This window comes from Lepidochelys olivacea, assembly GCF_965140295.1.
Source record: "Lepidochelys olivacea isolate rLepOli2 genome assembly, chromosome: 2".
Lineage (NCBI taxonomy): Eukaryota > Metazoa > Chordata > Testudines > Cheloniidae > Lepidochelys > Lepidochelys olivacea.
The window spans coordinates 196299959-196325849 of NC_140412.1; the positions used below are offsets into that span (position 1 = coordinate 196299959).

The window sequence follows — 25891 nt, forward strand, 5'->3', positions numbered from 1 at the left end:
CGCCCACAACGCCAACTAGACTGTCTGGCTAGGTTCTGTCCGTCCGGGACTTGTGGCACTGCTCGTCCTCAAGGAGCGATTATCGGCTGGGACTGCAGCGGGCTTCACCATCAGTCCTCGTCTTGGAGAGGGTACTGCAGTTGATCACGGCACAGTTGTTGATGCCGTCAACTCGGACTCCTGCTCCAAGTCTCCACCAAGACATCGCAGCCCTGGGCATTGATCGCTGGTTTTTCGCTGTTGCGGGTCTGCCCCTCAAGGCCGTTCACAGAGCAGCTGTTACCACCAGTACTGGTCCTCCACGTCGAGATCGTAGTCCCGTGGTCGTCGTAGATCCCGGCACTGCCGCTCCTCCCAGTCCAGAGACAGCAGCAGATGGCCTCAATGTTCTATATGAACAGGCAAGGCGGGACCTGATCCTCTGCTGCGAAGCCCTCAGGCTGTGGGACTTCTGTATAGCCCACGACATCCATCGGAAGGCCTTCTACCTACCGGGCACCCGGAATGAATTGGCGGATCACTTGAGCAGGGACTTTTCCTCGCGAGTGATCCCTCCACTTGGAAGTGGCCCACTGGCTCTTCCAAAGGTGGGGAACTCCCCAGGTGGACCTGTTCACAATTCAGCAGAGCTGGCGATGTCCCCGGTTCTGCTCCAGGGAGGCCCGAGGAGGGGCGCTATCTCCGACGCCTTTCTCCTGTCCTGGTCAGGCCGGCTTCTCTATGCCTTTCCCCTGTTCCTGCTAATCAGCAGGGTCCTGGAGAAGATAAAGACGGACAAGGCCTGGGTCCTCCTAATTGCCCCGGCTTGGAACGAGACCCTCACAGGCCTGGCGGTAGCTCCGCTGTGGCCATTGCCACTCCCCCCGGACCTGCTCTCTCAGGACCAGGGCCGCCTCCTCCACCCCAACCTGGCAGATCTTCATCTCGTGGCATGGCTGCTCAGTGGTTAGGTGGAGAGGAAAGGATGTGCCCAGACCAGGTTCAGCATGTCCTCCTCGAAAGTAGATGGCCCTCCACTCACCACGCTTATTTGGTGAAGTGGTCCCGGTTTTCTAGGTGGGCGGTGGACCAGGGTGTCTCCCCCAGTGACCGCCCCATCCAGCTTATCCTTGATTACCTCCTCCACCTGAGGGCCCAGGGCCTGGCGTCCTTGTCAGTCAAGGTGCACCTGGCAGCCATATCAGTCTTCCATCTGCCGGTGCAAGGGCACACGGTATTTTCCCATGTTATGACTAGCCAGTTCCTTAAGGGTTTGGACCGTCTTTTTCCGTATTCTAGACCCCGGTCCCGCAGTGGGACCTAAACCTGGTGTTGGCTTGTCTCACGGGGCCCCCGTTTGAACCACTGGCCATGTGCTCCTGGTCTCGTCTCTCATGGAAGGTGGCCTTCCTGGTTGCAATCACGTCTGCCAAGCGAGTCTTGGAGCTCAGAGCCCTGAACTCCGAGCTGCCGTACATGGTCTTTCATAAAGACAAGGTCCAGCTCCGCCCGCACCCCGTGTTCCTACTGAAGGTGGTCTCTGCCAGTCTCTGTCTCTGATATTTTTCTACCAGTCCTCTGCCCCAAGCCTCATGCGTCCAGTGAGGAGCGCCGTCTCCACATGCTCGATGTGTGGCGGGCTCTGGCTTTCTACCTCGAGCAGACCAAGCCATTCAGAAAGTCCTCGTAACTGTTTGTCGCCTTGGCAGAGCGTGCCAGTTGGATCACTTCGTGCATCCGTTCCTGTTATGAGCTGGCGGGTGTCCCCCTGCCACCCATTGTGAGGGCACACTCAACTCGGGCGCAGGCCTCGTTGTCTGCCTTCGCGGCCTATGTCCCCATCCAGGACATTTGTAGGGCCGCCATGTGGTCTTCGGTTCACCCGTTCACCTCGCACTATGTGATTGTCCCCCAAACCAGGGATGACGCCGGGTCCAGCAGGGCTGTCCTCCGACCTGGGAACTTGTGAACTTCTACGCACCTCCAACAGATGTAGCTTGGAATCGCCTATTGTGGAATACACATGAGCAATCACTTGAAGAAAAGACAGTTACCTTTTCCGTAACTGGTGTTCTTTGAGATGTGTTGCTCATGTCTGTTCCACATCCCACCCTCCTTCCCCTCTGTCAGAGTTGTCTGGCAAGAAGGAACTGGGGGGGGGGGGAGGAGCATGCAGCTCCCCTTATACCGTGCCAGGCAGGCGCCTCTCCAGGGGGTTCTGGGGGGCGCTCCCCACTATGGGTACTGCTAGGGGAAAAATTTCCGGCACTGGTGCATGTGGCGGGCGAGCACGCACATCAATTGAGGTAAGACAGTTACCTTTTCCATAACTGGTGTTCTTCACGTCTATTCCACGAGTGACCTTCCATGGCTTGCAGTAACATTACACACCATGTTAGGTCTTTTTGTGATAGACATCATTATTTTCCATAGGAAAGAATGACATGAGGGGAACTAATATCCTTTGATGCTCTCTGTCAGAGACAGGGATGTGGGTGATTTTGACTGGTGGTTAGAGTAAGAGTGAGCCCTGGTGGCTACAGTAGGAGCCAGACATCAGTAATTGGAGCCATGGGCCAGAACCAGGTTACATGGAATGAGGAAAAACAGGGGCAGGGCTGTTTCCAAGCCAGAAGCTATCACAGTCATGGGCGAATGCTTTGAGCAGCCACCAAACTGCTGCTGCTGGGTTTAAGAACTAGTCTGTTGACTCTTATTGCCAATGAGGCAGCCTACCACAGGCCAGATCCGCTCCTCAGATTGCCTGGAGACTGGCTGTGCTGCAGGTTCTGATTCCTTACACCCTCTGCAATGCAGCTATGTTATATTTTGATAACGCCATGTCCATACCTGCCTCACCCTCACAACTGAAATACTATAAAGAATTGTGAGGCATAGTCCATAGGAGCCAAACCAAATAACTCACTTTTTTTTTTTTGAACACCACTACTTCTTTTTCAAACTGTAGCACTATCTGTTCTGCTAGTTGACTTAGATGTCCACCCATGAGAGCAAGCTTTCTTCTTAAAACTGACTTAATGTGATGCAATGGCTGTACAGGTAGATTACTGTAGCTGGTGTGTGGCCACTCAGAAGAACATAAGACTATAAGAAACTTTAGGGATTGGAAAAGGCTCAGTGTCTGACCTTTTGTTTGATTTGAAGATTCCATCTGCTTGCCTTTGTCACCATGACTTCCAATCTCCTAAAAGGACAGAGGATGCTTTCTTAAATCTTACAAATGTAGGGCCCAATTGTGGTTTTCCAGCCACTGCTCCAACTTGTGGGTATGGAGGAGGAGCATTACCATTCCGAGGAGAGCAAGGGGAGAGCAGCTACGGTACCACTTTTTCCAAGGTGATAGCATGAGCTTCCTCCCTACAAGGTCAGTTTTGCTGGCGAGTATGGAGGTGAGACAGGGTGGTGATTTGCTGGCCCTTCTGGGAAGCTAGTGGTATTGATAGTGTCCAGTCCCCACACACGCCACCTTGAGTGCTCTCCCTTTTTGTGCCCCTCAATCAAGTCCATAGCACAAAGTTTGAAGGGGAATTGAAGGAACAAGGAAAGAAGGAGGAAGACATAGTGACTTGAAGTGAGGAATGTAGTTCCCTTTTATTATTCTCTCATCCTCCTAACAGATTTTATTCTACGTATGTTGGTAGGTAACTCGTATCACTTTTATATCCCTTGGATTTTGTCTTGAGATATTTTCTTCTGTTTTATTACCAGTTCAAGAGAGTTATCTGTGATGTATTGTAATGCAGATTAAAACCTGTACATTCTGTTACAGAAATAGAGACTTTTAATAAAAGTGTTGCCAGACACCTTGTACCATTTCATAATCAAACTTGCAACAGATATGGAGAAATGAAATATGAACTATACCTTTAGTCAGGCACACTGAAATTTAAAAAATGGATTGTGTTCTTTATATGAGATGTTCAGCGAGGTTTCATGTTTATAGGCTTCATGATCTACTTAGAAAACGTGCAGCATGGCTGCCACTTAAACACACAGTTGCAAATCCAGATTAAATTCTGTAGTCAAGCTTTTATTCTACATCCGTTCTTAATTGAAAGTGAATTTCCTACTTATAATGTTGCTTATGAAACTCTCAAAGGGTTTTTTTTTAAATGCACAGCAGCAGTCTAAACTTTTATTTTATTTTAAAATAGGACCTGCTTAAGAAATGCTACTCTGCCAAGGCCTCCTACCTGTTCCAGCAGGACAAGTTCTATGATGTCAGCTACGACACAGGAGACAAGTCTATCCAGTGTAGCAGACGACCAGATGCATTTAAGTTCTGGATGACATGGAAGGCATTGGGAACTACAGGACTTGAGGAAAGAGTAAACCGAGCCCTTGCCTTAGCTAGGTACCTGATCTCAAATTTGAATGTTTTTTTATTTTAATTGACTGAAGCTTCCAGAACAATGTTGCAGCGCACTGTCTATCCCAGGGGTGGGCAAACTTTTTGGCCTGAGAGTCACATTGCGTTTCTGAAATTGTATGGAGGGCTGGTTTGGGGAGGCTGTGCCTCCCCAAACAGCCAGGCATGGCCCGGCCCCTGCCCCCATCTGACCTCCCTGCTTCTTGCCCCTTGACAGCCCCCCCCAGGACTCCTGCCCCATCCACCCCCCCCGACCCTAACTGCCCTGTGCCCCTAACTGCCCCCCACCACCCCATGCAACCCCCCTGTCCCCTGACCGCCCCCCGCCGCCCCATCCAACCCCTCCTCTCCTTCCTGACTGCCTCCCCAGGACCCCTGCCCCCATTCAACCCCTGTTCCCCGCCCTCTGACCGCCACGACCCCTATCCATGCCCCTGACCGCCCCTGGGACTCCCCTGCCCTCTATCCAATCCCCCACTACACCCTGCCTCCTTACTGTGCTGCCTGGAGCACCGGTGACTGGCAGTGCAGCTGCACCAAGAGAGGCAGCTGTGCCCTGCAGCACAGAGCACCGGGTCAGGCCAGGCTCTGCAGCCCCGCTGCCCAGAGCATTGCACCGTGCAATGGCATGGCTGTGGAGGAGGGAGGACAGCCTCCTGGGCCAGGAGCTCAGGGGCCGGGCAAGACGGTCCCGCAGGCCGGATGTGGCCGCGGGCTGTAGTTTACCCGCCTCTGGTCTATCCTGAAACCACTTAAACCTTTGTAACTTTAAAATCTTCTAATAATTGATAAATTAGGGATAAAATAAAGTTCAGGGCCCAAATTAAAGGGAAACCATCAATCTGTATTAGGCCTAATGGTGGTGATCTGGAAACTGATGTGGTCCAGTGAAGAACACCCTTTTTATTTCAGATATCTAATTTAGAATAAGCGCTGCTGTTTTTCATTAATACCAAAACACATTGGGCCAGATTCTGTGCTGTATCCAGCTGGAGGTGAATTTACCATTCTCCTCCTGCCTTCTTTCATGCTCCATGCCATAGACAGTGTATGCTGGGGAAATTCCCTGGGGCCACTGCAGCCCCTTTATGGCTCTTTTATGCCACCAAATTGGGGGTGGCATCTGTAGGGAGAGTGGGTTTTCCTCCCCTTCCCCTACAACTCCCTGGTGCAGACAAGGTTTTAATATGTAGAGTGCCATCGTTTTTAAAGTGTGTTAGCATCTGTGGCTTCGCTCCTTGCAGCAGCCAAGAAATCCCACCACTCTAGCATTTGCAAGTGCTTCCAAGAGGCATTTGAAATTAATGCTTTGTTTTTAAAATATGTTTGAGCATGAGCTATAATGTTCTTGAAAGTCAGGTGCAGAACCTGGATTTAAAAATTAAGGTTGGGATTACCATAGTGGATCTCACAAGTGCTTCATCAAGTCCATACTCCATTGGTGGCCTGTATCTTGTGCCTCAGAAGAACATGCAAGAAACCGTACAGCAGGATCTTATAGAATACCTGGTCCACAGGGAATTTTTCTTTCTAAGCCCCATTAATTAGAGGTTGGCTTCTTCCCTAAAGCATCCCTGCAAAACCTCTCTACTAGTGTATCTTTGTATGTTCTTGTTATCCTTATAAATTTTCAATCCTTTTTTATTTTTGAACCATGCTAAGTTCTTGACCTCTGTCTTGTATCAGTAAGTTCCATAAGCTCATTGTGCACTGTGTAAAATTCTCCCTCAATGAGCACTTCCAAGATGGTGTTGCCAGAGGCTCTAGGAAGAGAATTATTTATATGGGTTATTTTGCATGGACACTGATCTTTTAAAATAATGTCCTTTTTTTTTTTTCTTGTTCTTTTTGTACAGCACAGGGTCCTAGCACAGGGTCCTGATCCATGACGGGGGCTCCTTGGCTTCAAAATACAAATAATAAATATAAATAATAATACTTATCAGACCTATGTTAATATTTTATTTTTAATTTGATGCCAAATACCATGTCAGAGAGAGTAATACCCTAGCGTTTACAATGGTGCAAGTTAAAGGGACAGTTCCTCTTCCACACTTCCATATAAAGACAAAGCTAAAACATTAATTGCCTAAAAATATGTGTATTATACAGAAAAAAGGTGGCGCTAGATGGAAGTCATTGAAAACTAAATCTACTGTCGTGATTCTGCTGCTTAAATGTCCCTAGAGTCTTCTGAGTAAATTGCAGTCTTGTGTGCACTTCAGGGCCCTCTGTTAATATATGTATACAGAGCGCGTCAGTTCCTTCTGCTATCAGTAGAAGGATTCAGCCACATCAAGGTCACCGGCACAGGTCATCTGACTGAGAATGTACAGATTAATGGTGGGATCAATACCTTCTTTGATAGTTAGGATTTAGCTGGTGGTGTTTCTAAGTGACAGTGTGGGGTTTTTTGTTTTGTTTTTAATGAAATTGCCTTAATCAGATAACAGCTACCAGTGATATTCTGTACAGTAGCTGCTTTGCTATCTTGATTTTGCATGGGCACGGGCACTTGGGAGCTGAGACATCTGTTTCCCTGGGCACTAAAACAGATTTCATAACTACACGACTAACTGTGCAGCCTTTTTCTTGCTATGTTACAGTAGGGTTTACTTTGATGCTGTAGAGATGATATTTTAGCGTTCCTGAATATGACCTGGAGCTAGTCCATTGACCTTACAATTTGAAGGTGAGAATTTTTCCACTGCCAGGCAGAGTTGCAAAGGTTTTAATCTGATTGCAATTCTGTGCTTCCTTTGCATCAAACTCTGCCCATTGGCCGTTGCATTGATTTCTTCCTTTTTTTTTTTTTTTTTTTTTTTTTTAAAAGAGGTGAATCGTGTTTTCATAGCATTCATTTAGATCAAATCCGAGTGCTCCTAAGCTATTTACTTGAAAGGACTTATTTTTAAAGTACTTATGACAGAGTGCTCAGCTGATCACTTCGGAGATTATTTTCTTTACATTTAGTCCTGGTGGCAAATAATTAGATTCCCTTATTGCTTTGTGGAATAAGCTGCATTTTAGAATATGTCACAAGATTGCGATCACATCTGGATGTTGTGTTAGACCATCATCTCCACAGTTCGTATCACTTCTGTCTGATTCCTTTTCTAAAGGGACCCCTCCTCCTGAAACCTAGCTTCATTCACTACTGGATCCCCCTCATTTTCTGCAGTGTTAATTTCAAATACTTCTTGTTTTTTCTGCTCTGTTATGAAGTTGTTGTACTAGGACTCCGCCCCTTCTGTGATTCCACAGTCCAGGGATAATAAAAATACAGTTCCACTGTCAATGATGGAAAGATGTACACCACTGGTGCCAAATGGACCAGACATTAGAAATGGAGAGTGATGGATTTTCTAGTGGCTCCATTTTTTGGCTGTGAACAGTGGTCAGAGAAACATCAGATGTCAGCGACACACCACTTTTAACCTTGTTTCAGTGGGTGATTTAAAAAAAAAAAAAAAGACAAAATGCTAGCCATGGGGGGAGAGCTATTCTACAATGCAAACCGTCTTGCTAACACTATTTTAAAATTGCTAACCTCTTTCAAAAACAAGGTGATCTCATTTTAGGTCATCCAAAAACGAGGACTGGTGTTGTGTTTTCGTGTAAAGTTTTGTTTTAAATGAATGAGGGAACACTGGCTATTTCAGTCTAGGACCTCTTCTGAGCAGATTGTTTGTTGTGCTCGGTGCTGTAGTTTTATGATATAGACAAATGTCATCTAGCCAGTAGTCACGGTCACCAAACTTGTTTCACTTAAGTCCACAAAAATATCTCCTCCAGAGGCATGGTGGGTCTTTGCCCAGTTTGCTAACGAGCCCATAATAAAATCAGTCTAATCCTTGGTGCAATAATGATAAAGCATCTTTCTTTATTCTATGCTTCGGTTTGTCAACCTGAACAGTACTGTGGTTGATCATGGTGACCAGGTGGCAAACTATAATGCGAACATAACTGCTGATCTAAATGGACTTTGAAAGAGAGATTCAGTGCTGGCTTCATTTTGATAAGACGGGTGGAAGGATCTCAGCAGCATGCAGTTAGATACAGCATTCAGAGCTGACATCAGCACTTTGTCATGGCAATCGGGTTATATGGATATACACTAAGGGTAATGAGTCACATGCACAAGTCTGGTTAACCACAAACAACACGGCAACTCCCCATGCTCTGCTTTGAAAAATGTATGCTCTCTAAGGTATTCTTTATTGAGCCCCTGGATAAACAATCTCTGCAGGATCTCAGCTGAAGTGCCAGACTGTGACAATGAAACTGTGCTGGTGGTGCCCATATTGGGACTTTCCTCTGGCAGGTACACAGGGCCCAAAGTTGGTGTTCTGACAGATTTCTTCCTCCTCCCTCTATTTGTGCTCACTGTATGTGGCGATAACCAGTAAAAGCAGTTACAAGCAGAAAAATGCCTAAGTATCGCAACAAACGGGCAGATTTATTGAAATATTCCCAGACCCTGGCCAGAATCCTGGCAAAAGGACTTTTATGGGGTCTGATCATGCTGACTGCACACACAGACTCATGCTGGCATTACGAATTTGCAGTTGCTGACCGAACAAACCGGAGATAAAGTACATTCAATAAATGCAGGTAGCTAGATGTATGGAATATTGCTGTGTGTGGAATGGGACACAGCGATTAACAACAATACAGTGACATGGGAACAATGTTCTCCAAACTCCAGGCCAGTGTCCTGGAGCCACTGTAGTTAAAGAAGACAGATAGAAGTATGCAACCACTCCATTCACAGCAGGGGCCGCACAAAACCCCTTACCTAGTGCCTTTACTCAGGCTATGGCTGCGCTAGAGAGCTTACACCGATGCAGTAGTGCCGCTGTAAGCTCTCTCGTGTAGCTGTTCTAAGCTGATGGAAGCACTCTCTCCCGTCAGCTGCATTAATCCACCCCCAATGAGTGGCCACATCTGTGTCGGCGGAAGCAGCTCTCCCGCATCATAGTGCTGTCAATGCCGGTGCCTAAGTCGGTGTAGCTTATGTCGCTCGGGGGGAGGATGGCTTATTCACACCCCTGAGGGACATACGTTATGCCAACATAATTGATAGTGTAGACTTAGCCTCAGAAGCAATTAAATAGGCCTGACAAGGATTTGGCTGCAACCTTTGCAGCTGGGGCTGTGCGTGCAAATGTCACATGTAATTACTTTGTGTGAATATGGCAACATATAATTACCATAGAACCCAGTTTATCCGAGCCTCCATTATGTGGCTCTTCTTATTAACAGAACCTCCCGCACGCACACAGCATCATGGGAAATTGATATCACCTCCATGGTAGTGTTAGCATGCCATGTTTTCAGTCTTGTAAAACGATTGACGCTACTAAGCAAAAACGTGTAGTACTGGCATTGGATGCTAAATTAGAGATTATTAATAAAATTTTAAAAAGGAGTCACTAGCAAAAATAGCCCAAAATTATAGCATTGGGAGAAACACAGTATTGGACATCGAAAACACAATGCAGAGCAAATTCTTAAATATTGCATGAATAACTCAACAACTCTGCACACTAGAAGACCATGAAGAAACTGAATGATGCTGGTCTAGATGAAGCCCTTTATCTGTAGTTTATACCGGCAAGAGAGAGAGGCGTTCCTATTAGTGGTCCTTCACTATGTGAGAAGGCTTAAGGCTTTCATCAAGGTTTAGAAGGGGACCCATGTTTCTGTGCTAGTTAGGGATGGTTCAGTCAGTTTAAAAAGCGTCATGACATCCGACAACTAACAGTCACCTGGGAAAAGCTGTCTACTGATTCAGGAGTTATTTCTGACTGACCAAAAAAAAAAAGGCAAGTATCTTAACTGAACATAACTTGTCTCTGGAACAAGTTTACAACTGTGACGGGACTTGCTGCCAGAATGGAAAAATCTGTGCCTGGCTACAAACAGAGCAAAGAACGTTTGACAGCCCTGGCCTGTACTAATGCTAGTTGCACATACGAGCTCCCGTTAATTATCATTGGTAAAGCAATGAATCCGCGTGTGCTTAAAGATGGATGCTTTGCCAGTCATCTACAAATCACAGGGAAAAACCTGGATGGACAGTGTTTTGTTTTGTGATCGAGTTTTTTAAAACTTTTGTTCCAAGCATGTGAGCTCATTTGAACAAACACCATTGAAAGCTATCTTACTGCTGGACAATGCAACCACTCACTCTGATGGCTCACCTTCCAAGGTGACTCAAACTTCTGGGTTTTTTTCTCCCTCCAAATGTAACCTCTCTTGTGCAGCCTATGGACCAAGGCGTCCTGGAAAGTCTAAAACAGCGCTATCAACGGGATCTTCTTAATCGACTACTGATGTCTGATGAAGCAGCTAAGAACAAAGGAAATATGGTGCAGCGCTGGAAAAAAAAAATGTATCAAGGAAGCTGTATACGGGGTTGCAGAAGCATGGGAAGACATCTCCAGGTCAACCTTACAAAAATTGTAGAAAAATCTGTGGCCTGAAGTTATTGCTGACATTCAGAACAATGACCTTGCAGCTGCAACAACAGCACTGGCAGCTGAAGAAGAGACCAGTGCATTTGTGGATCTTCTCCACAGACTTCCTGGCAGCACAGAAGTCGACAAAGATGATGTTGCAGATTGGCTTGAAAATGATACTAACTACCTTGGCCATCCCTTATTGGATGATGCCAAAATCATACAGACTGTACTACATGCTGACAGCGACTGTGTATCTGAAGAGCCTGCTGAGGAAGGATTGATGGAAAAAAATTCTCACTGTGATGCTGCAATAGCAGGAAACCTCTTCCTTCAGTACGTAGAGCAACAGCCTAATACCGACCCCTCTGAACTGCTGATGATGAAGCAACTCCATGACCACACAATGAAGAAGAGAACCTCTCATCTAAAACAACACAAACTGTCAGATTTTTTTCTAGCTATTATAAATGTGAGTGCTGCTGTACCTACCATTGTGGTATGTACTGTACTTTCTGCATATTATGTGTTGTGGTTACCATTAGTATTGCTGTTGTTGCAACTTAAAATGATCATTTCTGCATTTTAAAAAACTGGTACTCTTTTCTAGAATTAATGTTTGTGTATGCTGTAAATAAGGAAGGGGGAGTCTGTTTTTAATGCTTTGTGATTATCATTTCTGCATTTTGTTTAAATTGTACTCTTTGTGATATGTGTACATAAGCTAAATAGAGATGGTAACTTGTGTAACATTAAACAGACTTTGTAGACCAATGTTTATCAAGCTAGTGGTCACAGGACGGGTTTAGGGGGTTGCAAGTATAGAGCCAATATTAGGGGGTGGCAAGCAAGGCAATTGCTTGGGACCTCATGCCACAGCAGGCCCTGGGAAGCTAAGTTACATGCTTCAGCCCCAGGTGCGGGGTTCCAGCTGTCAGCAGCGGGCGGTGAGGTGCGGGGGTTGGGCTGTCAGTTGTAATTTAAAATCTGATCCCAGCCTGTAATAATTCAATAGTTAAAATTTTCTAGAAGTGATGTCTTAGGCAAGACCTGACTCAAGTGGTCTAGGGGGAGAAAAAGGTTTTAAATGTCCTAACCATTTCCTAATCCTGCAGGGTTGCTCCTCCTAACTTCAGAAAATCAAATACTGGGTGACTTGATCACACACTTCCACTCCTTATTACAGTTATACTGATCGAGTTAGGGCACAGAAACAATACCATGTGGCTACGGTGACTACTTGCACAGCAGTAAAAGTGAATAACAAATACAGGCAGTGAACAACTTTCAAAGAGCTCATTTCAAAGAGCAAAAAAATTTCAGCCTCAATAGTTTGAACAATTATGAATAACAAATGAAACTCTGAACAATTCACAAACAGGAAAAAAAAAAAAGGCAAAATGTGGACAAATTGTTCACAATGAATAGTTTGACTATCTCTACTCTTGGTGCATTATTTCTAGAGCCAGTCGGAAAAACTTTGATGGAACCATATTGCATTGGAATATGCAGTTCTGTTGAACTTCAAACATGTCGCAAAATCAGGTTGATTTTACCACTGTTTCGTTTCAGAAGAAAAATGTGGAAAAAAGTTCCGACAATAGTGAGGTGTCCCATTTCAACATTTTTGGAACAAAATCTTTAGATTTTTTGTTTTGAAATTACCTTGTTTTAATTTTTTAAAAATGTTATAATACAAAATAGCCAATGTTGCAAAGTTTCGATTCCATCAAAATGAAATGTTTTCATTGACCCAAAACAGTTTTTTTTTTTTGAGTTTTCCTTTGTGGAGAATTATAAAATTTTCAGTTTTCATTATGATTTGGAACAAAGCCAAACTTTGAAATCCTTTACAAAATGGAACCTGCATCTTCCACACACAGCTCTAATTACTACCTTTATGACTAGAGATGGAACTGAGCTGCAAACTTTGGATCCACACCCAAAGTCTTCTGACAATCAGATGGGGTGAAATCCACCCTTTTTGATTTAGAATTCTGTGAAGATTTGTGCCTGCTGTATGTTTGGGTCAAGATCCAAATATTTCTGTAATTTGAGGGTTTTTGGATCCAGGATTTTGGTTCAGATCAATTTTCGCTTATTACATTAGTGTGTTTCTGCTGCTAGTGAAAGAGGAAATTTTTCTTTTAGTGCACTGTTGGAGAATTCCCAGGGATTATTGTGCATCAGTGATATATATTGTTGTGTAAAAGGGGAATTGTGAGGATACCGGGGGGTTGCTGAGAGAGAGAGAGAGGCCCCGTGCACTGGGGCCATGCTGCTGAAGAATAGGAGAGAGTAAGAGAACTGGGGGCAGTGGCAGGACTGAGAGAAATGTCATCTCATTTCACTTCACTGCCTACTTCTGACAGCACAGAGCTTTCAGCTGTGGAACGAAAGTGAGTTATTAATGGAGAACAACTCAGGCGTGGTCTATACTAGCAACTTGCGTTAGTATAACTATGTTGTTCTGGGGTGTGGAAAATCCGTACTCCTGAGCGACGCAGTTATAGTGACCTAACTCCCAGGGTAGACAGCACTATGTCGATGGGAGAGCTTCTGCCGTTGACAAAGCTACTGCCTCTTGGGGTGGTGGAGTACCTACACTGTCGATGTAGATCGTGTCTCCACTAAGTGCTACAGCGGCGCAGCTGCATCAGTGTAGCTACATTGCTGTAGCATTTTAAGTGTAAACAAGCCCTCAATGTTGGAAAAAGTTGCTACAGTGCAGTGTACAGTGCAGCTCACAATTCTAATACAGGTAGGCCCTATTTCTGCTCCCCCTGAAAGTGGGCAGCATTTGGTCTACACCATCACTCACCACTTGGCTCCAGTCTTTACTTATTTTCGGGAGCTGGTTATCCCATTAGCTGTTGTATTTTTACAGCAGATAGAGACTATTTTTAAGCTCTGCTATTAAGAAATCTAAACTTGTTCAAGACAATTTTTTGCTACCTGCATATCCTGTATTTCTGTTACATCTTGTAACATTGTGTGTTTACTTACAGATATCTAGTAGATGAAATTAAGAAAAGAGAAGGATTCCAGCTTCTGTTGGAGGTACGTGACTATAGAACTGAGTTTGTGTTTTTGTCAAATGTCCGTCTGTATTTTGGGTGCATATTTAAATAAACTTTGTAAATTGCTGATGCACAGAAGTGTTAAACCACATCATATTGTCCATATTTCACATAGTCTGTCCATTTCCCTTGCTTCTGGGGTTGTGTAGGTATTGGGAGGTATGGCTTGAGTAATCCCCTTGTATGGCAGTTGGTAGGGTTGCAAAAGGACCACCCATCCTAGAGCTATGGCTAAGAACTAGAGCTGGTTGGAATTTTTCAGTTAAAACTTTTGTCCTGAAAGTGGACTCTTCTTCATTTAACCCCCCACCCTGTGCACTGTTTCCCCTGCACTCCCAAATTTCCAGGGCAGAACAACTGGCACTTTTCAACCAGCTCTACTGATAACTTCTTTTTCCCTTCCAATTTACTCCATGGCAAAGTAAATTGATGAAGATCCTGTTTGCAGAGAATGTGCTGAGTAGCAGGGATCTCGGCTCCTGCCCCTGCTCAGCTCTTTGGCCAATGAGATCAGCACCTGGGGACATCGACGAGGGGAGTCTATTTAGAGGAAGCACCTGGGGACATCGACGAGGGGAGTCTATTTAGAGGAAGCACCTGGGGACATCGACGAGGGGAGTCTATTTAGAGGATGTGTGTGTGTGTGTGTAAGTGAAAGGCAGCAATGGGAGAAGGAGCAGAGTAGGCAGGAAGATGGAGAATAACAGGATGGCAGAGGCATAGGGGGAGGAAAAAAGGGACAGGAGGAGGAAGGGAGCAGCAGACCCATGCAGAGCAACGGGGTGGAAAGAGAATTAAAAAAAAAACAAAAAAACAAAAACAAGTGAATTGTTTAAAATTGAAATGTGGGTTTATATTTGTGCTGCTTTTTTGCTGATTATCCATTAACTATCATGGTTGGAGTGGAAGTGGAAAGAAATTCTAAACAAATTTTTCCCAGTAAACTTCTGCTAATTTGGAAAGAGCACAAAGGTGCGGGTGGGGGAGGATTATCCTGGGTAATAAGGTTTTTTGGCTTGTCTCAAGCCTGTTTGAGTGGCAAGGTGTTCTGGAACTTGTAGTCCAGAAGAACTGGTAGGAATTGTAAACAACTTGGCAGCAATGTGTGCTGGGAAAGGGAAGGCAGAGATGTAAAAGAGCTCAGGGAAGAGGTCCAATCTGATGTGGGGTCCTCTACAGAGTGAAAAACCTGGAGAGAGCAGCCATAGCTGCTGGTGAGCCTCTCCAGTGCCGGGGTGCAGGAGTATGGGTGGGACTTGCAGAAAGTAGCCAAGGAGGGGCTGTGGGAAGGAGGAACGGATGGGAAGAGGCCTGCAGAAGAATAAGAACCCTAAGGAGGAGTAAGCTGCCCATTTGGGAAAAGGCTGCCAGTGACCCAGAAGTGTCAGTCCTGCACCAAGGGTGAGGGTTTTAGGTTTGTGCAAGGAAGCCCATGAAGGAAACTACCTGGGGCAAAAGAGCCTGATGGCGGGATTGGGCAATTGCTTATTGTTTAGAGGCCCCAGGCTGGGACTTCTAGAGAAGGTGGGAGAAAAGCTTTGCCCTCAGTCGCTGCATGAAGGGGTAAGATAGTTCAGGCCCTGAGGAAGGGACTGGAAGCTATGTGAAAAATGGCTAAGTGGAGCCAGTTTTTCTTAGACTTCTGTTGACTCTGGAAAAGGTAAGAGTTTTTCTCACATAGTCAGAGGGTTAACCTACCCAGTGAATGAAGGGAAACTGAGTCACGGCTGCATCTGATGAAGGGAAGTTAAGCCACGGACTGCGTGCACCCTCTGCCCTGAAACAGAATTGAGATTAAAACCCCATATTAGTCAGCTAGAGCTTCAGCTCATGAGGAAACTACTATATGTCCAGGGCTTGATCCATTCCTATTGGAGAAATCTGAGACTTTTAGAGCTGAACTTAATTTCATTCTTTGGCAGCAGGTGGCAAGTCTGCTGATCTCGTCCTGCTGATAATGATATTCTCCTTGCTGATCAAATAATGTATTAAATGCAGTTTAAAGTGAGTCAGCAACTATAAATAGTTCCCAGTGCCCTTTCATGAAAGAATTTGGCATGGTCTAGGTAGTCTCCACGTGCTTTGGAGGAGGTCTGGAACTACCAGCAGCGTTTGCACTGGGGCAAAATGATGGTGTGATCTAGCTATCTTCTTCCCTATTTCAATATTTGTTCCTTCTTTTTCAGCCAGCATCAGTGAGAACTGTGGGTATAGTAGGGTTTAGTAGTGGGGAGGTATGTTCTAATCCCCTCCATCCTTTGCCCCCCCTCAAGTAGAGCACTGAATTGCAAAGACATGACAGGTCACTGTTAAGGAGGTGGAGTTTTTTGGGGAAGTTTGAACAGAACTGGGATGCATTAACTGTTTCTCTGGATGGTACTATGTGTCCTTCATTTGTCCCAGAAGAGACTGGGCTGAATCTGTAGGGGCCTATTGGGAAAATTTGTGAATCCTACATGCAGAAGCCTCATAAATATGAAGTGTCCTAATTTTAACCAACTGTGAATGGTCATTGTTGATGTTGGGAGACTCACAGCAAGCTCTGAATTGAGCATAAAACCTAAGAGAGATACTTGGGAGCGGGGTGGAGAAGTAGAGTCTTCCTTTGTTCCACAGTCACGTTCAGAAATTTTGAGAGACTGTCTCCTGGGCAGGACTTGTACATCACCTCAAGGAGTTTGGGACTCTTATTAAACGCATGGAATTCTGGCATCAGGTCCATCATTATACCGTATGAGTACCAGGCGGTCAAAAAAATTGCCATTACAAGGGGTTTTTTAAATGGTTTTCTGAAACCAAATTTTTCTGATTTTTTTTTTGTGCATTATTATTGAAATAATACAAAATTGTTGAAATTTTGATGAAATTGATGAAATTTCAATTTTTTTACTTGAAATTAAAAATTAAGGAAAAATCAAAATTTAAGTTTTAATTTTGAAATTTTGCTAAAATGCCCACCTTCTCTCTGCTTCCCTTCCCTCTTCCTTTTTTCCCACTGGAAAAGGAAGGGGTGTGTGTGTGTGTGTGTGTGTGTGTGTGTGTGTAAAACCTTGAAGACTCCCCTTCCCGTCCGGGATGGGGAAAGCAGGGGTGGGTGTAGGCATTGTATAAGAGTAAAGGGGGTGAAAAAATATAAAAGTCAGCAGTTGCGGTTTTTTACTATGGCAACTAAACAAAAGCACCTTCAATCTGGTGAGGTTTTTTTGATGAAACTTTCTAAAGCTCAAATGTTTTAGCTGAAAAATTTCACAGAAATATAATAGAACTTTTTGACCCGCTCTCGTGAATATGACGTGACATGAGAGAGAAATAAGCAATCATTTTTTCTCTTACTCAGCCAGAGTATGCGAACATTTGCTTTTGGTACATTCCATCAAGCTTAAGAAAAATGGAGGAAGGACCTGAGTTCTGGAAGAAGCTCCATCAGGTGGGTAGTACACATATGGCTTACTGGTTTATTATGATTATCCCTTCTGCCAGGGAAGAAGGAGAACTAGCTCCTAGATGTGCCCACCATTAACCCATCAATAGAATGTTATTTAATCCTTAAATAGATGTTAGTAGGATTTCTAAGTTTATTATGCTCTCTATTTAGACAAGGCTAATTAAGTTTCTTTCTTAATGTAACAAAAGCAGATATTACGCAAGTATTCAGTTTACTATCAAAACTGTTAGACGATGGAGTTGAGAGAAGAGAAACAGTATTGTCTGTATCTCTTGTCTAGACAGAGCATTCATTACCTATTTCATACACTTAACATTGTCCTTGGGACTTGTCTTGCATTATCAATGGATATTGTAAGGGAAGATGTGCTTAAGAATACATTTCTGATGTTAAGCAACCCATAAAAGGAAGTAGGACTAGAATGGAAAAAAAGTAACTTTTGGTAACTTTTGTCGCTCTTATGGAAAATTACTAATATTTTGAAAATGTACTAAATTCCTTGATCAGAGTAAATTAACTAAAGAGGAGCCAACAGTTAAGATTAATTAGAAAAGTAATGGAAACTGGGATATCTGTGTATTCTTGACTAAGAAACTCTGCCACAAAGTGAGCCTAGCTGATTGTTGGTGGGTGGCTTGTTCTGCTTTTCCTTTTAACATACATTAAACTAGGCAGTAGAATTTCAAGGTGGAATGAGGATATGTAAATCCTAGACACAGCTAGGAAATCTTTTCTGCAGAGCCCAGCTCTTCTCCCAATGGTGCTCACAACACAAAAAGACCCCCTTTGAATTAAAGCAGGATACTTCTGTCTTTTGGGATGAGATCTTCTCTCCTCCAAATATATTATTCTTTAAAAAAAAATAAAAAAAAGGAAGAAAAAAAAAAAGAAAAGAAAAAGTATTACCTAACATTTTTACAAGCCCCATAAGCAAAAATGGGTCAGGTACTCAGCTGGTAAAAGTCAGCAGAGCTCCATTGACTGCAACAGAGCTATGCTGTTTTACATCAGCTGAGGATCTGGCCCATGGTCCCTGCGCCAAGAAGCTTATAAAGTACATTAGGTGCTCTATGGCCCCAAGCAGGGTGGGGGGGAGGAAAGAGAGGTTTCCATATTCCGTATCGCAAGACGCCGCTCATGTTGGGTCAGATCATGAGGACCCCTTAACGCAAGATGCTTCCTCTCCCCTCCATACACAACTGTCAATGGCCTATCACTGTAACAGTGCCTGTGCCCTCAGTGAGAAAGACTCTGAAAACGGGGCAGGGAGGAGCATAGAAGAGGGGAGGTGATGGCCCCCCACCTTTCTCTGTGCCCACTTGTGTAGAAGGGCTGGTACACTAGGGAGGAGGGAAGGGGTAGAGATGGAATAGAGTGAGCACCTTAAGGCACACAGAGAATGCCTTCCTGAGTCTCCCCAGTGCTTCCCGTGGAGCAGTGCAGCTCCAAGCACCACCTATCAGGGCTGTGGTGTAAATACCGCAACATATCCCATTCTGTTAGCTTTGTTAAGTTAGCTTTTATAAGGTTGGAACGGGACTGTGCATCCCAGTAGAAAGTGGGTTGTAAGAAAGGATTTGAAGGAAAGAAAGGGAGTTTCTGTACAAAGGAAGGGAAGAGTGTTTTCCTTCGCCTTCCCAATAATCCAGGGAGCAGCTATGTGGTTATTTTATTTCTCCATCCCCAACAATGCGGGGGGGGAGGCAAATGTGGGACACAAAGTGCAACAAAGACACTCAATGAGAGAGAGAAGCAGAAAAGAATATAGCTGAAAGATTCGAACACCTGGGGGTTAATGTCTTTAACATAGTATAATTTAGTTCCATGATTCATTGTTGATTTAAATAATTTACAATAATTAATCTAATAATTAATACTAAACTAATTAGTGAAAAGGTGGAAGAAAAGAGGGTAGTAAGGAGTGCAATCCTTGCCAAGAGGCTTAAGACCTAGATAGCTGAAGATTTAAGAGGCTTGTTGCATCATGTCATCATAATTCAGTGTGGGGATGTATACGATTTCCTTCTTAACTGCTGGCACTTCCTGAATATCTTCATTATTTCACTAAAACGAACATTAAAAAAAATTAATTTACAATATCTTTTCATACCATACTTAAACACAGTAAATTATTTCATTTAGACAAAGATCAGTCATCTACTTTTTTGATGATCTGCAAGTCTGTGAATAATTAAGTGAGGATGTATGTTAGAAATTCCTTGTGCAGGTCACTGATTTATTACACTGCATAATCAGCAATAGAACTCAGAATTATACATGATTTTCTAAGGTTATTTAAGTTTAGTGCTTGTGAAAGATGCTAAGCTAACAGCACTGGGACCATATACTCAGCCTTGCTAAGGGGACTTTGTGCCATTAGAGTGGTGCAAAGTAACCTTAAAGCTTACCTGCACGTTGGCTTTACTCCAGATTTCATGGCCCACATGATGCAGGGCATGAGTCAGGACTGGCTGAGGTCATGGCGTGATCTGATTATGATGTCACAGCTATTGTTGTCCTGCACAACCTGTTATCTCTCTCAAAGCATTTTTCCGTTTAATGCTTACTGTAAATTTGTACAGAATATAAAACTAGAATGCAGGCTCCTATAAATGCAAAAATTTGTGTGTGGGTGGGGGAGGGGGGGGAGGGGGAATGGACTTGCTATACCACTAGAAGCAGATATGATACTGTCAACAGTAGATCTTCATCGGAGTATATACTGGGGCATTTTAAAGAGCAGAAGACAATGAAGGTGGAGGGGAAAAATAAGGTTGCCAGACATTAGTAATGTAGTGAAATGGGCTTTATTTGGAGCATTCAGCACTTTACCATAAAAGACTAAAATATTTTCAAGCTTACAGTAGCAACTAGGGGTCCCATTGAAAACCAGGGCCTCATTGTGCTAGGACCTGTACACATGCACAGTGTGAGAGAGTCATTGCTCTAAAGAGCTTATATCACCTAAAACGCCTCTTGAATTCCTGGCACACAGCACAAACTCCAGAGCAAAAATGGATTCAAACCAAATGCTTTAAAACAAGATTCTGAAAAAGTAAAAGAAGATGATAGGAGGGATTTCTTTCTTGGGCTTATAAAAAAAAAAATAAGTGGCGTGTCCTGGTAAATGGGAAGCTTTTGTTACAATCAAATAGGAAATTAGTGTGGATCTCTGTATGCTTCTCACTGCAAAATAAAGGAAATTGCTTCTAACCTGGAATTGATGCAGCTCATTGGATAAAGTGACAAGCCTTGAATAGCTTTGTTAGTACCGTACATGCCCCCTGGTGGTTTTTTTCTGCTCATTCTTTTATGAATGCACTGTAAATAGGTATGATTTTAAAACAAAGGGAGCAAATGGAATATATAGAGCTAATTAAAGACATGATAAAGAAAGAAAACTGAAAACTGTGATGCTCCCTACCATATGGGAAGGGGAGGGAAAGGAAAGTGGAAATTTAAACCCAGCCCCCTCTACACTTCAAATGGTATCATTTCATAACTACAGGTATCCATGTGCATTTTTGTTCATAGAGGGGTCAGGTTCTGCACCCCCCCCCCCGCTCTGTTTGCAGGGCCCCAGCAGCACAGAGGAAGGAAACTGGTTCCATCACTGTAGCTGGGGATTACTGCTGCATGAGAGAATCCCCACAAGGCATTGAGATTTCATAGCTGGTTCCTGGTCATGCCACCCCTGCAGCCTCCTGTCCAGGGCCATGTTGGGGTGGAGAAGGGGTTTGTCAGGGGTGCAGCTGGAGCATGTTGCTCTCCAGATCTCCTCTATTGACCAATGACATTGCCAGCTAGTATATTTTAGAGGAGATTGCAGGCTGGTCCAAACTCTGCTGGGCCTGGGACAAGCATAAAACCAGCACCAAGAAAAGGTAGTAGTAACTTTCTTCTGGTTGATTTCCTATTCTACTGGCCCATTGGAATCTGTGCTCAGAAGAGGATATGGGCCATAATTTTATGTGTTCATGTAGGATGAAATTTATCCCAGTGCAGAGGACCAAAGGAACATACTAGACACCAGGTAAGCCCAGAAAGCCGGATTTAAGTGATGTAATTGACCATGTGGTGGGTCCTTTGCACTGGGGTGAATTTCATCTGTATTGTATTTCTGAACAATATATGTTCACGCATCATATTCCTGTCATGTCTGTACGGCTTCTATACAAAATTATTTTAGTTTTGATACTGGCCTTTTAGTCTGAAAGTTTATTTGGATTTTGCCTTTTTGTGTTTGGATGCTGTCCTTTATAGGATTTTTTGGTCAAGTTTTACAAAAATTAGTTTGATTATATTTCAATGACCAGAAGGCAAAGCATTTTATGAGTGTGAGATACTTTTTCTGCACTCGTATGTAGCTGTGCTATAAAACCTAAACCTTGGTGTGTTATTTCCCCCTTTATCCAGACTAACTCCTTCCCACCACTACCCACCTTTTAGAGAAAAACATGTTTCTGGTTAGCGGATAGCGAGGTTGGTAAAAGAGCCTATCACATGAGTAGTGTTCTGATACATTTATAGACTGAAAAGTTGTCTATCAATGCAGAAACGTAAGGGCGTTGAAATAGGGTTGCCTTGGCAACTTCCGAGTCTTGTAGTATTAATCAAATATAAATCAAGGGTCCAATTCTGCACACCCAAAATATCCATTGACTGCAATAGGAGTTTTGAGTGGGCAAGAAATGCAAGACCTAGAATAGTCTGGATGACTAGTATTTGCCCCTTCATTATTTATCTTAGGACAGCAAAAAATTAATGGCACAGTTCACAGCTGCTACATTAAACAAGAGGGCCAAGTTTTTGCACAGCCAAATGGCCCCTTGGTATCACTGTGAGTTTTGTCTGCATATGGGATGCAGGATTTGGGCTCAGAGTTTCTCTTTTACCCCATCACTCTCTTTACATTACTTTACATTTCCCTTTTCCTCATTAAGAAATTTGACTTTAAAAATGTGTACTTCGGGAGAGTAGGTGTTGCAGTCCTGATTCTGTAAACTCTTGTTTACATGAGTAATTCTTAATCTCAGCAAAGTCTCATGGGCTGTAGAATCAGTCTGTGTGAGCCAAAGAGTCCTTATATAAGGACTCATCCAATTTCCATTAAAATAAATGGAGAGATTTGCACTGAAATCCATGGGAGTGGGATTGGCCTGACAGTCATAGCTATGATGGATTGGGAGATGCTCTGTAATAATTTATTAATACTGTTTGTCGGGCTGTTTTCTGCATGACTATAATAACTTAATGCAACTGGAGAATGTCTTCAAAAACGGGCAGGTAAGGAAAGACTGGCTCAAGGTAAGCCACCCCTTTGCTTGAGAATTGTTAAGGGACAATGCCAGGACTACTAGCTTTAAAGAGTATGTCTACACTTGAAGGGTAACATTGCCGGCGGTTACATTGCTGCTCAGACCTACTTCTCTGCAGCCAACTCTTCCCCTGTTCCTGGTACTGAGACTCACCAGACCTTGTATGCATTGCTGCTGTGCTTGTGCTTGTTCTTTTATAAACTCTTGTGGACGCTTCTGCTGCTCAGCCTTCCACGCAAGGAGGGACTGTCGTTCCACCTAGTAGGATGCCAGGAACAATTGCATAGCCTTCTGCATCTCCATTTGTTGCTCCACTAACCATAGTAGTGTCTGCTCCATCACCCAAATGCTGTCTCTTTGCACCGGCTTTCCCTATCTAGTCCTCTGTCACTACAGCTGGGGGAATCACAATCCTGGACAACCCCCCATGTGTAACAGGGGCCAGTCTCCACTCCTGTCCTCTTCCCATAGAAACCACACAGGTTCCACCGGGTGTGCTCTCAGTGAAACTTTGTCAGTTTCTCTTCACCAGTATCACCACAGTCCCATGCCTATCTACAATATTAGCCAAGCTTTAGGCCCTCTCAGCAGGACCTGAGGGCAGAGAGGTCTCCCCAGTCTGAGGCCCCTGAATGACTAGACTCAGCTAGCCCTGTTCCTCCCTCTTCTGACCCCCTCCACTTCCTTCCTGTGCCTGCTTTATCAGCCCTGGACTGATGGGTCCAACTGATGGGTCCCACCAGCCTGATCAGATAATTACCCCCAATCAGCTTCTCCTGGGGCACTAATTAGCATCTAAGTGACCAGAGTGCAGGCTCCCCTAATCACTCCCTGCACTCTGTCACAGTCTTCGATTGTGGCAAAACCCATCATGGCCAAAATGGTCATGGAAGAGGGACCAGAAAGGAAGGAAAACAATTAGGGAGGATGGAGACAAAGAGGAAATTAAAACACCAAGGTTGGGGAGAATGGCAGAAACAAAGTGAAAGACTGAACCCTCTAGGGCGGAGCTATAGCGTATAACAAGACTGGGACTTTTGTGGTGTGGGGGGGAGGGATAAACCACTGCAGAAGGCATTGCTTCCACTTGGCCTGGGCCTTCTAAATCTTCTATGCAGCCTTAGTAAAACCTCAAAAGGCCCAATTCATTCATACTTCCATTCCAGATGTTGAAAGGACACTTCCACAGCACATGAAATACTGTTTGCAGATTGATATATTTTTTTTTTAAAAAAGCATTGAATTAAAATAAACCCTCTGGATTTCAAAATATCTGTGTGGACAGCTTTTATGGGGGTGTTTCCTGGGAGAAAGAGGGTAAAGAGCCTTTTTTTTTTTTTTTTTTTCCAAACTGAAGGACCATAGACTCCAAGGATGCTGGGGCTTGGTAGGGCTGGATTCTTCATTTCCCTGCACTTTGTGCCATTCCAAATTGTGTTGCCTGATGGGAAAGGCACCTCAAGCTGTGGACTGGCATTCTCCTGTGGCTGGCTTCTCTCTAAGGGCTTGTCTTCACGTACAGTGCAACAATGGGGCAGATGCATTGATGCAGCTGGGCCTCTGTAGTGAAGGCGCTGCTGCGCTGATGGGAGAGCTTCTCTTGTCAGCGTAGTTAATCCACCTCCTGTTGATATAGCGCTGTCTACGTGGGGGGTCAGGTCAGTATAACTACATTGCTAAGCGGTGTGGATTTTTCACACCCCTGAGCGATATAGTTATGCCAGGATAGGTCTGCAGTGTAGGCCTGGCCTAAATAAAAACAAAATAGTCTTTTGCGTCAATTTGAAGTGGGTGCAGCATTTTACCAGGTCTGAACAATAGAATTTTGCCCTCCCTTTACTCACGGGTAGAAGTAAGGAAGAAGAAAATCTGTCTCCACGTCTGTCCCAGATAAGTGAGTTCTCAGACAGTCTTTGTCTCTTCGTATAGGAAATGAGGCCATGGTAGAAAGCCTGTGACACGCTTTTCTGAGCCATGATATCCTCCGTCAGTGTGTTTATGTTGACGAAGAGTTAGAAAGGTAGACTGTCTAAGCATTCTAATAAGGAAATAGTGATTTTGATTCACCAGCTCAGTTACTCCATTGCTTTCAGTAGTTACAGTGGTGTAAAACTGGAGAGCCACAGTGGTAATCAGGCTGGGAGTATTAGGAGTTATTTGAGGAATGGAGAGAAAATAGTCACGAGCAGAATCTGCTGAAAAGAGGAACAAAGAAGAAATTGGCATGTCCTGGATTAACCAGCCCTCTCTACCATGCAAGTTGAATGGTGCAACACCACCCAGCCAGAAAATAGACTGAATTTTTTTAAAAATTGCTAGTGCTGACACTATTTAAAGAGCATAGGAAACTAGTGGAAATTTAGGCTGAATGTGTGTCATTAGCTAATCCTGAGCACACCCTTGAGAGTTAGGTAATTAATGAGGTAGTATTTTACCAATGAGGAAACTGAGGCAAAGAGATTAAGTAGTTCGCTCCATAGATGGAGCGGGGTTAGAATGTGAGTTCCTGACTCCTACCCCTGCATGCATGCATTTACTGATTCATCATAATTGTTTCAAAATAGCTCAATAATAGCAACTCTTGGACATGTTTTGCCATATTCAGCTGCATTCCAGAATCCGTTCACTATTGCTGTAGAGATTAAATGGAACAAAAATTACATGTTTTGCCACAGATTCCAGGAGGCTTTCAGGAATTGCTCATCACACTTTTCAGATATGATGATTTTTATCAGACTTATCTAGAATAAACATTACTGTTCTTGAAATGACGGTGGTAGAACTAGGTTAGGAGTAATGGTGACTCTCTAGTGGCACTGAGTTAAACCTCAATTTTTAGAAAAAGATGTTGGATTATTACATCTCCTGCATTTGCCAGTTTCTCTCTGATAAGCATAGTCAACGTCTTACTACTTATTTTACTGTCAGCTACTTAAACCTCCGCCCCCCCCCCCCCCAAAAAAAAACTAGGGCTCCCAGGCAGCAGAGGATTTTGTGTCAGCAGTATGATTTTTGCAGAAAGTAATTTTTTTGTCATTCCTGCCCTATTTACCATCAAATATCTTCAATTCTGAGGCTTACGTATTAGCCAGTGCATGGTGATACACTCTGCATAATCGGTCAGCTTCAGTTAGTGTGTCTGGATCCCTGACTCCATCCGGCCCCTTTGAACAAACAGCATAATTTTTGCTCTGCTTAAATCTGAGTACTTACTT

The 25891-nt window shown here is 43.9% G+C and overlaps 1 protein-coding gene across 4 annotated transcripts in view; it reads left to right on the forward strand.

The window, feature by feature from the left end:
- GADL1 (glutamate decarboxylase like 1) overlaps positions 1-25891 on the forward strand; it is a 244067-nt gene that overhangs the window by 48430 nt on the left and 169746 nt on the right. For all 4 annotated transcript variants that reach the window (XM_084621579.1, XM_084621580.1, XM_084621577.1 and 1 more), the window contains 3 exons: positions 4155-4354; positions 13842-13893; positions 17251-17340. In XM_084621579.1, the coding sequence (XP_084477705.1) occupies positions 4155-4354; positions 13842-13893; positions 17251-17340 (342 nt within the window). The remainder of the gene's footprint in view (positions 1-4154; positions 4355-13841; positions 13894-17250; positions 17341-25891) is intronic.